Below are 12879 nucleotides of genomic sequence, written 5' to 3'. Positions count from 1 at the left end.
GTCCTCCGCTACAACGCTTTAACATTGCGGCAATTGCATTGCTATTATTACCCAGGATATGTCGCTATTTCATGGGCGCATATTAAAATATAGATTAATATACTAATTATATCACGGGACTTCAACATCAGTGACGAGTGACATCTGAACAGGTCATGGACACCCCTCCCTTCTTTACGAACCCGCAATGACCAGCGTGGTGAAGTATGGTCAAACACCCCTCGTGATCAACACAGCATGGGGAGGCCTTTATCCAGCAGTGGCTTGACAAATAAAGCTAAAAATGTATTCAAGACATTTCCCACTAAACTTAGTTTTAGTCGTAGCACGAATGTGCTCTCTGCTTAAAGAAGTCTTCTTTATAGAGATATAAATGGGACCATAAATTACGATATTCATACAGAGCATTCATCAACCCCTACTGCGATAACTTGGATGCTCCTGCTATAGTGTTATGAGAATCGGTGAGGCTTTCGTGGGTAAACTGTTGAAGTCATGACAATAAGAGCATCCAGCACACACAGCATGCCTGAATGTCTAACTAATTTAAACTGATTATACGCCCAGACAACCTTAACCCAGTCAATATCGACCTTGAGGTAGAATTCGGAGCGATAGGTTCTTGAACTCACTATCACAATGAGCGATTATCACCAGGTCATCGGAACACATAACAAGGTAAACCGCCCCAAGACAGCAAGTGGTAATTAATCAGCATCTAATTGCATCTGTACCCCATCTGTACCTCACGAAACTATTTGGGCAAAGGTGGTGCTAAATAGCACAGGAAACAAATACATTCCAGCTATATGCCTGGACAGATAGAGACCATATTCTTAGGTTTTTTCGGTAAAGTCACGTAGGTAAAAAAATTTAATTAATAAAAGTAAAATAAAAATAAAATAAAAAAATAGATAGAGACCAACAAAACAATATCATCTTCAAAAATGTTTACCCAAGTAAAGCATCAGGCAATCTCAAAACATTATCAGTCGTCTTGCTCGATATGTTTGGCCAGTTCCTCTTCGGGTATCTATTTCATTCGTAACCTCTGGGGGTACACCGACATCACGTGACTTCAACTACTCGCAGCTTTCAATCTGACTGCACAAATTCGCATCGCAGTTTAAGTGAATCACGCAATATATCCAAACGCTTTCGCGAACATTATTATTCATAATAGAGTGTTTTTCTTGGCTTAGATCGCTTATGTGTAAATGTGTCATTAGCCTGCCACCACCCGACACGCCCAAATGGTGAGGTTTCTCTCGAGGCACGTTTAGTTTACGTAATTGGTCGTGTCGGGTGGTGGTGGGTGAACGACACATTAATACTTACGCGATCTAACCCCCAAATAAGTATAACCCGTAAAAACAAAGTTTTTCACTATAAATCCTTTACATGCGTGGCGGCTAGAGTCCTCTCGTCCTCTGGCTTGAGATGGCTGCCACCTATGGGTCAGATGATTGCATTGCACCATTAAGCAATTGGTAAATAAATATAATATTTTTGTCCTAAAAAATGTAAAATTTTGGAAAAAAATTTTCACGAACATTAATTGTCACGCACAACGAGTCTGTGTGGAAAATGTCAGCTCGATTGGATCACGGGAAGTGGGTTAAAAACGACCGAAAGATTTGCACAGTCCTAAGCAAGCAAGCGAACTTAATATAAAGGATTTTAAAAACCTCTCTAATGACTTCAAACGCATCACATGCGACGTCCAATTAATGTTCGTAGTTGTCCGAATACATTTCACAGTGCTCAGGACAAAGAGTACCTTACAATGGTGTAGCACCCACCCAAAAGATATGATTGGGTCCATGTAGTTCACGCCCACTATCCAAAGCCATTCCCAGATTAACCTTTCACAGCACTGAAAAAAAATAGAGAAATGATACTCTGTTACTAATTGCTCTTCGTATTTGTGATGGCTATAGCCCCTTGCTCTTAGTACAGCGGTATCAGCGACGCAAACGGGAGAGAGGCTCTGTAGCACCCGGAGCATTCAGAGTGTAAATAATCGTTACGGCCACTGTTGCTTAAAGTTAGCGATGCAATAACAGCAATCACATTAACGATATTATATTTTTGGTTCTTTCGGTAAAGTCACGTAGAAGGGAAAGAACCAAGAAAATGAATCCCTGCAGTCACGAAAGCTTTAAATCGAAATTGTACGATATTATAGTTAAGAATAACCAGTAGAAACACTGCAACTTCGAACATGTGTTATGATACACATAATTTTTCGTAACATTTATTTAGTTTAACACGTAGGCTTTCGCGACCAATATCATCCATAATAGAGGTTTTTTGGGTTAGATGGCGTAAATATATAAATTCGTCACTAGTACAGCACACCGGTGTGTTGGAGAGCCAAGCCACAACATTTGCAAATGGCTTGTACTAGTGACGAATTAGCACGTTCTGTTTATGTGACAACCCTTATTAGTTGGCTATGTCGGGTGATGGCGGGTTTTAACAACACATTTATATACTTACGCGAACTAACCCAACAACTTCTATTATGGATTGATTTAGTAATTATTTTTCTTCTTTAAGTGTTCTGCTGAATGTTACTTTGCTGATATCTGCTACTGCATTAACGGAAAGGAATTGAATGCACATGCTAATTAAGAACATTTATCAACAGAATATCCAATGTTGACGTGCTGAGGATGCTGGGAGATAGGTGTGGCTACTGAACCCAATGATGTCTTACACTCATCTTAGCTTTGCGATTTGTTTAAACGTTGCATAGATACAAAATAATGAAATAAACCGTTTTTTTTAATGTCATTAAATAAGAGTTTTAGTGGCGATATAGCGATCGCGATAATGATAATAATAAAAAACATCACCATCAATGCTTGGATACCACTGCCAAAGCAGCCCCGTATGTTTGTTGGTTTTTTAACGAACCCATTGCTTTCGTTTAAAAATACTACAATAGATTCGCGGCCACTTTGCAATTAATTTTATCGTCGCGATTCAACATTTAAATTGTGACTCAAAGTGCATCTTAAGGATTTGAAATTGATATAGATAAAATGATTAACGTCCAATTAAATTGTAAATTAATAGCACTCTGTAATTAAAAACGTGAATTCCAAATCAATCACATTGCATTTTAATGAAGGAATTACTGCGGTCACAATCTCTTTACTTGAAGAGTACAGCATGCGTGGATATGAGGACTTTTGATGAAAAGGCACAAGAGAGAAGAGGTCGGACCATGAGGAGTGGACACTAAAGAAGGTTGAGCAACTCTGCGAGGCATCGTTCTTGATCTTTTTTCTTCCTGTGGTCTTAGGGTGTCCTCCATTAAGCATTCGACAAATCCGAGGCCTTGTGTTGAGATAATGAGAAAGGGATGTGGTCATTGGTCATGGACAATTGAGGCAAAGCTAACGTATGGTTGTGGTTTTGAGTTGATTTAAAACGGAGGCACTGTTCTGCGGTCTTAGCATCTTTGTACGTATCAGAACCCACAAGCACAGTGGAATGGCGTGGTCGTATGGAGGGTATGCATTTGCATACTAGTCACGACTGTTCCTTTTAGATCAAGGGATCCATCTCAAACTCAATCGTGGAACGAAGGGGTTGATTTAGATACATCCACCAGCATGAGCAACACATTCAGTAAGTGGGGCTCAGCACAGTGGAGTTGCCAAAAAATGTTGGAACCGTCTGTTGGCTCGTGTCATTCAATTTTGGTGGCACAAATCGTCTTAGGCCGCCAGAACGATAGGCTGGAACACTCGAGGTGCCCTGAACGTTGATCAGAACCGTCTAACATGCCAGTCGGCGGCTCGACGTTCAGCAGAATACAAATATCTTGGAGCCATGGGAGTGCAGTGACGTTAAATAACTTGCATTGTTTCCATCTCTGCGGGACGTTGGACACGTACACAAGCATACAGCCCGCGGTGGGCCAGGAAAAACACAACACCCGCAGAGAGGCCACTACCCTCGCAAGCAAACTCACGCACGCACAAAGCCATCCTTACAACCACCACGGCCGCATTGGTATTCTACGCCCGTGCAGACCTTAGCAGAGCGCTCACCAGCAGCATTCTGAGCAAGGCACCTGGAGAGTGGAACAGCACTGTGTCTACGCTCATTCGGCTTGAAGGAGGTGTCGGGAAATTTGACAGGAGGCAATGACACGCGCTGCTCTGACTGACTGCCATGTAAAGTGATTTCATAGGGCTTGATGTTAACACATCTTCTGAACTAATTTCTTAGAGCAGGGTAGGGTGCAGCAGGGTGAAGCCTGCAGTGCAATTTATTACGAGTTGTACCACTGTCATCGGCACACCGCCCCGCAAACGCCAACGTGGAAACAATTGCGTACGGGCATGTACAGACCCGTGTACCACCTCCATTTGGTGGAGCGAGAATGTAGCCCTAATGAATTAATAATGCACTGTGCAATGAACCTGGTGAACCGAGCTCAATTACCGGCCGCTGGCGGTCGACCTGAGGTCACCGAACCTGTTTCAGTGCAGCTTGATGAAGGGCACCGCCGTTGACCGACCGGTGTGGTGAAGTATGGTCAAGCAACCGCCGTGACTGACAGGATGCGGAGAGGCTTTCATCCGGCAGGGGCTCGGCAAAGCACTGGATGCGTCACGTAAGCAGTGGCGGGAAGAAAGGAGGACTGCTTATCAATTCGTAGGTGCCCTCGTGTTTGTGCCATCACCCACTTCACCTCGGTGGCCGACTGGGTATGCGCGCGAGGAATAAGATGGAGGAGGAATGCACGTGGAAGAAAGGCGCGAGAGTGAAACCAGGAGACTGTGGCACTTCCAGGAGGGACAGAGCGGCAAGCAATTCCTTCGCTGGCTGCTCTGCCACTGATGGTACAAACGGAGTGTGCAGCATCTTGTCGCGCCTTCTTCATGTCCACAACGGAACACTGCCACGCGACGTTACACAGGTCTGCCATCGCCATTGCCACCGATGAAACTCACAGTATTGACCGGCGCAGTATAAATATCCTTCCGATATTAGGAAGCCACACAATGGAAGTGCTTTTTGGGTTGAGTTTTGTTGTCCTTACCCTGGCACCTCCGATTAGCACGTTTGGCTACGTACGGTGCGAAAGAAGTTCAACATAGATATACACGTGCCTCACATAGCATTGATCTAATTGTGCATTATGTACAGATGTCGGACTGCTCAAAGTCCAACATACAAATAACCATTTTCAGGCGCACATCAACGCTAACACACAACATGCACAACAAACATCATGTGCCCTCTGTGAGAGTTTAAAAGGTTTTTTTTAACACCGCGATGTCAAACTGTTGACAACGTTTGCACATTTACAAAACACACTCGCGTTAAAAGCAGCTTTAATAACTGCTTCACATGTAAGACAAGGGTTTAAAAAATGAAATGTAGAATGGCTCCATGTAAGTGGCTATAACATATATGTAATGCACACTAATGATTATTTAATTACTTTTCTGAGTGCATATACAAATACTCCTGTCAAGTGGTTGACTTGCATCAATATGCTAAAAGCCTGTCTCAAGACCAGCAAATCCTGCATAACACTTTACTCGTATGTTTATGAGCTCATATTGTGGCCATACGCTCTTCTAAAGAAGACATAATCAGAATGGTAAAGTGTGATATAATTACAACTTTGCAGAGAGCCAACAGCAGAGGCATATGACAAAGCCCGCATTACCCTTCATATTGTGATTTCGAACATTTATAACACTGTGTAACACATCTTTTTTGTTCCTGGGTAGTAAGTGTTATTTCCTAATTGCTTATGCCTCAAAAGTACAGAAAATGGCTATTATTCCCCATAAACTTTGCTTTTGTGATCAGGAAATATATAATACATGAAACATATTGCGAGAATCTCTTACACATTGGTCATGGGTGAAATAAATGTCATTTTGTAGGATGGTACAGAGGGGAAAACAGAGTCATGAAGTTCGCTATCCAAAGAATATGGCAGGAACCCACTGACCACTCAAGCAACTGCTACTTCTGCATGGTGGACCCTTCCAAACGTCGGAATGTAAAGAATGCACCTGCTATCACGTATCCGGACCTTCCTTCATCAATCTCCCTGGTGCCACACTGCCATGAGCTCCCCGTACCCCACTCCTCTGGAGAGAGAGAGCAGCCGTCTTTAGAAGAGAGCAGCAAGTCAAAGAGCGAGGAAGACGTTGCAGATCCAGAGGACAATTTCAGAGGTAGAGCTGAGGAGAGAAACCCATACTACCCCAACCAAAAAGACCTCAACAACTTGATCAGAGATCTTGGTCTCACCAAGTCCAATGCCGAACTTTTGACGTCTATGCTCAAGCAGTGGAACTTGTTGGATGAAAGTGTGCAAGTCGCAGATCAGAGGAAGCATCACCAACCTTTTTTCAGCTTCTTCACCCATCACATTGTGGCTTCTGCCATTGTTTTTCTGCCATTGTTTCATAAGGAAAAACGTCAAGTGGGAGCCACTGGTGGACCCCCGGAAGGTGCTGATGCCACCACTGCACATCAAATTGGGCCTTATGAAACAATTTGTCAGAGCTGTAGATAAGGAGTCGGCAGCCTTCAAGTACCTTCAAGACTTCTTCCCTAAGCTGTCTGAGGAAAAGGTCAAAGCCAGCGTCTTCGTCGTACCACAGATAAAGAAGATCCTGGAGTGCAATGAATTCCCAAAGAAGCTCACTAGTAAGGAGAAAGCGGCTTGGGACAGCTTTGTTGCAGTGGTTCGTGGCTTCCTGGGCAATCACAAGGTCGAAAACTATGTGGAGCTGGTTGAGACTCTGGTGAAGAACTATGGCACAATGGACTGTAGGATGTCCCTCAAAGTCCATATCCTTGATGCTCATCTTGATAAATTCAAGGATAACATGGGAGCGTACTTGGAGGAGCAAGGCGAGCTCTTCCACCAGGATATACTGGACTTTGAACGCCGCTACCAAGGACAGTATAACGAGAACATGATGGGATACTACATTTGGGGGCTGATTCGTGAAAGTGATTTACAGTATAATCGTAAATCTCGAAAAACTACGCACTTTTATAGTCATTTTTGTATTATTTTAGTATAAATACATGTAATTTTTATTCATGTTGGTTTTTTCTTCAGGTGAAGACGGTCGCTTGCATTGCGATCGAAACGTCATGATCTATTATTTTGTCTACCTACGTGACTTTACTGAAAGAACCAAAGAGTATGGATTCCTGCAGTTACGAAAGCTTCAAATTACGAAATAACACTTACCCAGGAACAAAAATTGCGTTATCAAATGCGTTCAGTTCTAAGATAGTTGTAGAATTTTTTGCATGATTGTATAATTGCCAACATACTGGGAGGCTGTTAAACATCACAACAAGTAAACCCGTAAAAACAAAGTTTTTCACTATAAATCCTTTATATGCGTGGCGGCTAGAGTCCTCTCGTCCTCTGGCTTGAGATGGCTGCCACCTATGCGTCAGATGATTGTCTGCCACCATTAAGCAATTAGTAATTAAATATTTAATTTGTTTTCCCTAAACAGTGTAAAATTTTGGATTTTTTTTTCACGAAAATTAATTGTCACACACAACGAGTCTGTGTGGAAAATGTCAGCTCGATTGGATCACGGGAAGTGGGTTAAAAAACGAGCGAAAGATTTGCACGGTCCTAAGCAAGCAAGCGAACTTAATATAAAGGATTTAAAAATATATTCGCCTGTGGAGGACGCGGGGATCGATCCCGCGACCTTTGGCATGGGAAGCGAGGGCGCTACCAACTGCGCTACTCCGCCACGGCCTGTAGAGGGGTTACGCTCTGGGCTCTTACACTCTGACGTTCAGCCAATGCCATGAATGCGTTCTATTTGAATATATGTAAAATATTTTTTTTTTGCCTAAAAAGTGTAAAATTTTGGGAATTTTTTTTCACGAACAATAATTGTCTGGCACAACGAGTCTGTGTGGAAAATGTCAGCTCGATTGGATCACGGGAAGTGGGTTAAAAAACGACCGAAAGATTTGCACGGTCCTAAGCAAGCAAGCAAGCACGCAAGCAAGCAAGCAAGCACGCGAACTTAATATAAATGATTTAAAAAAGGTGTAACGTGACCTCACCGTTGCTCAATGGTGGATTACTTGAGATGCTCACGCTTGCAAATGCTTCTGTAATTATTCACAATGCGGTGTTTGGTGGAATTAAAATGTCACTCTGCTGCGGACGTATACTGTTCTACCTTTAAATTGACAAGCCTTATCCAGACACACGGGTCTCTCTTGCTGCTACACATATGGCTTACATGATACCCATGGAAAAAAGGCCAGCCAGTTCCTCCTCTGTTAATGGTATTCTAATTTTATCAGCAGTAAACAAGGCGCTTCTTAATGGCACGGTGGACAATGTAATGATAATCTGAGTGGATAAGAGGGTGAAATTGTGAAACTAAGTATATATAAAATCTAGCTAAGTCATGCTGTTTTAGAACACTTGACTCACAATTGCAAGTTTGTAAGTTGAATTCATAGTCAACTTGTTTCTATACTGTCTGCGGTTACGCAATGCACATCTTAAGCATGTGACTATGACTAAACACGGGTATGATATGGCTGTACTTGGAGTTAGGCATGGGTATAATACGAATGTACCAGAAATTCATCAGGCTCTGTGATATGAACCCCAGAAATATTTTCTAGTTACTGTACATCTCCTGCAGAAGAAGCAGAGGGACAATATCCCCCTTGCTCAGCAAACATATTTTCTCAAAAGTACATTCAGCGTCACGAAACAATAACATTGGTATTTACATAGCACGTAACTAAAAACTGCATAAAATAGCACACTGAAACATGTAAAGAGCACACACCATCTATGCATATGCACAAACCATCAGCATTTCCTGAAGAACTGCATTGTGGTCGTCTCGTCTTCAGCCACTATCTCAATACATTTGAGGCAATGTGACCAACTGACAGTAGCGGTGACGCAGTGATAGGCAACTCTGGACCAGTTTAATCATATTTAGGACTCATTGGAACAGTGCAGTCACCAATGCACGCTGCTGAAAATTCTGCCCCGGGAAAACATATGTGGAGTCCCCTTCTGGTTTTCCAGTCTGCACAATTCTGGTTTTGAGAGCAGATGGCATGAAATGTCTGTGTATTTGTCCTAGAGAAATAAAATGTGTATAATTACGTTTGTAAAGCACCAATGGGTAAAATGTGCACGCAACAGGGGAATACAAAACAGGTAAGTTGCATTCACTTTACTTTCATATTTATTGAAATAAAGGTGCAAGGTTTCTTCAAACGTGTTTATTTATTTATTAAACCTGACTTAAATGACAACTTTCTTGCATGTGGTTTAAGATTTTGGTCGATATTGGTGAATATCCTTGACAAGAGCTACTCATTAGATTAAAAACTAATTTCTATAAAACTGCTTTTTGTGTTAATTTTCTTGGTCCTTCCCCCACACCTCGGATTAGCACGGTTGGCTATGTACGGTGCGAAAGAAGTTCAACATACAAACACATACATTACAGTCTCCATAACGTTAATCTTTACTTACACCAGAGAGTGAACACAATCCAACGATTGTCAATGTCAGCTGGTAATTCAGCAGCACTAGTTTAACTAGCTTGGCTCTGCTGATGAAACTCAGAAAATCAAAACAAATCCTGCTTGATAATATTGATCTGGAGAGCCGTTAGGCTGATGGACTCAAAATTATTTTCATTTAAACGATAAACTCTTTTTTTTATTTTAACAGTTAAGGCTCACTGAGCTAAATAGCTATTTTTCAGAAGCGGTCTGGCAACAAGAAGTGGCTTATCATGTGGAAATGTATAGCAGTCAAATACTCTAAACGCGCGTTTCTAAATGTGGAGGGGAAAACCGAAGGACTTGGAGAAGAAGATCCACGCGACAATGGAGAGAGAGAACATGCAAACTCCAAATATACAAGCGTGAGGGTTGGGATCGAACTGATCTCCTGTATACCAAGCGAGGCAGTTAACATCTTGCCACCGTCGCGGCAAACAAACGAAGTTCTGCCCACATTTAATTTCACCGATAGCGGTGCATGTGGTCACCGCATAGATGATGTGCGAGACGTCCGGTGCGTACGCACCTCCTGTGGGAGTTCCTGTTGCTGTTCACGTGACCTCTCCCGTTGCAGCCAGGCGTGGGACACTTCAACACGTTTTCATGCAGAGCGAGGACTGGTTTCACGTCGGGTTTTGTCAAAGAGTGAGCAATCCAAACAAAAAAGCATAGAATTAAAAGAGCATTTTAAAACGGTTACAATGACCATTCGACCCGCAAAACACACATTCACACATTCAATGCAGTAGGCTGATGGACTCACACGCTAATTGAGTAAATCAACAGAAGCCCCGTAAAGACAGTTTGCACGACGCAAACTTTGTGCGTGTAAAGCAAATTGAAACTTTGTCTGAACAAGGCAACCGCGCTTTTCTTAATTTTACGTTGACAGAAGGTTTGCAACAGCCCCATTCATCAATTTCTATTCAAACACCGCTATGGTCAAAGTTCAATTAAGGCTCAGTTGGGAGACCAAGTAATTTCAGAAACGAGGGCGTAGAATGAAAAAGATGCCAGACCAAAACCTATCATTGGCAAAGGGTACCATGGGTACGATGCAGTGACAAAGGGGGGGGGGGCAGTCCTCATTGCAGGGGATTTGTTAAGCGAACGATTCCTGTAAAAAAAAAACAATAAAACTCCCGAACAATTACAAATATGATTGTGAAGCACGTTCACACAGACGATGATGGGATTTAAAGAGTTGCCACAGTGTAAGAGTTCAAAACGGTTATGGTTATGGATGATATTGGTGGCGAAAGCGACCAATATCATCCATAATAGAGGTTTTTTGGGTTAGATCGTCTGAAGGCCCACCAGAGGCCGCCAGTGACCCGCGGGGCCTTGCAACGAAGATCACTGCTGCTGTGTAGGCATTCCGGAGTGAGTGTGTGTCAATGGGTGTGTGTGAGGAGCGGTGGTGTAGCGGTGAGTGCTACGCTGCACTACGAACCCGGCGAACAGAGTTCGATTCCTGCTCACGGCCAACACCAGTGACGACTATCTGAATCTGTCCTGGGCCTCCCCTAGGTCGACTCAGCCTCAAATGAGTACCTGGTGCGGCGTGTAAAACATGACCATTGGGGAGACAAAGGCGGCCGTGCGTGGTGATGGCCACCCACCCCCTCTTGTGCCGTGCCGGCCTTCACAGCTGCCACTCGCTAACAGCCACTTGCCCCAAACAGTCCTTTAGGGCTACACGGGGAATCCTTTGCCTTTGCGAGAGCGTCTCTGGCGGTAATGAGGAGCGAGAACAGAGGGCTTACTCTCGGGCGGGACGCGGTCCTTGTGCGGGCAGCCTGAGAGGCTCCGGTGGTGCGGGTAGAGGCCCGTTGCGTGACCCGTCCCGTCACAGCCTGGAGTGGGGCACTTACTCTCCCTGCGATCCCCACGCAGATCTGAGACACACGGACAGACACACACACGCGCACAAACAGACACACAAGACAAATACACACAGACACACGCACAGACACACACACGGACAGACACACACAGACAGACACACAAGACAAATACACACAGACACACGCACAGACACACGCACGCACAGACAGACACACAAGACAAAGACACACAGACACACACACAGACACACAAGACAAACACACACACGGCATTGTGTTTTAGAACATGTGGAAAATGTCACTAACTCGAGCAAAAGTCAGTTTATTTTTTTGCCCCCCCCCCCCCAGCGTTAAATAATAGTTCTAAACATCACTTTTTACATTTTGTAAACGTCCTCATTTTGATTTCTAACTGACCTTGTTCAAATTAAATTCCTGGAGAAATAAATCGTTACACTTTGTGGCTTTTTAAAAATCTGTATTAAAAGAGCACGTAAATTAGGGATCTCTACGACAACCTAAAGCTGCAACAGAGTTAAGTAAGAGACGCCTGGGTGGTTAAATGAGGTGTGTAGGTATTGGTCACTATCAAAAAATAGACACCACAGCCTCTCGTCCCGCTGTGCTTTGCGTCCCGGGTTGTCTACGGAGTTTGCGGCCTCACGAACAAGAAACGCATTTCACGTTATGCCTTGGGGATGGTCCCCGCACTGGTGGGACGCAAACAGAGCGCGGCCGACGTTGCATCGATGTCACCAGAGCGCTATCTTTGACGCCGTCATATCTACTAAAGTCTACAGCAACGGGTTAGCAACGTCGATGGAAACTTTCAATAAAGAGGGTCGCCGGTTCAACTGCGTCTCACGGTGCGGCAGTTGAAATAATGGTGAGGGGCAGTTGAAAATTTATTTAAATCTCCCCACCGACCCAGCAGGGCAAACGTGTTCGCCATAGATAAGTCAACCAGCAAGGGTCGCGTGTGGTGGCGCGAAATGTGGGTGCTCCCATCTCAATCCGTCTGGCTTGGTATAGAAGAGTCAGGCCAAATGTACTCTCTATAGAGGGGCTCTTCCACGGCTCTGCTTCCAGTGTGCCAGCAGTTGCACGAGCAAGTCGTTTCAGGGCGGCGCATTTGCCTCATTACAGAAGCTTTAAACTCACAGCCTGGGACGCGGTAACTACAAGATAAGAGCCATTTGGTGTGTGGTCTGCCTCTTCCTTTAATAACAATACATCATATGCAACCCGAGAGACCTGTGATAAACTCTATAATACTAGAAATGTAATGTCCAGTGATTTACAACACAGAGTTGAATGCTACACGTTGATTTCCCAAAATAATTACTGCACTGTATACGGTAATAACAATGGTTACAAATGTACAGCTCTTTAATCAATCCACTGTTGGATGTCCTTTGTCCATACTTCACCACGCTGGTCAATG

General features: G+C 43.7%; 1 protein-coding gene across 1 annotated transcript in view; it reads right to left on the bottom strand.

The window, feature by feature from the left end:
* LOC144718555 (myelin transcription factor 1-like) overlaps positions 1-12879 on the bottom strand; it is a 112707-nt gene that overhangs the window by 45068 nt on the left and 54760 nt on the right. Inside the window, exons 7-8 of the mRNA XM_078593925.1 lie at positions 11355-11486; positions 10115-10205 (exon numbers count right to left, since the gene is read on the bottom strand). Of these exons, the coding sequence (XP_078450051.1) occupies positions 10115-10205; positions 11355-11486 (223 nt within the window). The remainder of the gene's footprint in view (positions 1-10114; positions 10206-11354; positions 11487-12879) is intronic.

This window comes from Lampetra planeri, chromosome 5, assembly GCF_965212315.1.
Source record: "Lampetra planeri chromosome 5, kcLamPlan1.2.h2, whole genome shotgun sequence".
Lineage (NCBI taxonomy): Eukaryota > Metazoa > Chordata > Hyperoartia > Petromyzontiformes > Petromyzontidae > Lampetra > Lampetra planeri.
The sequence above is the reverse complement of the archived record's forward strand: the minus strand, read 5'-3'. Positions and strand labels throughout refer to the sequence as shown.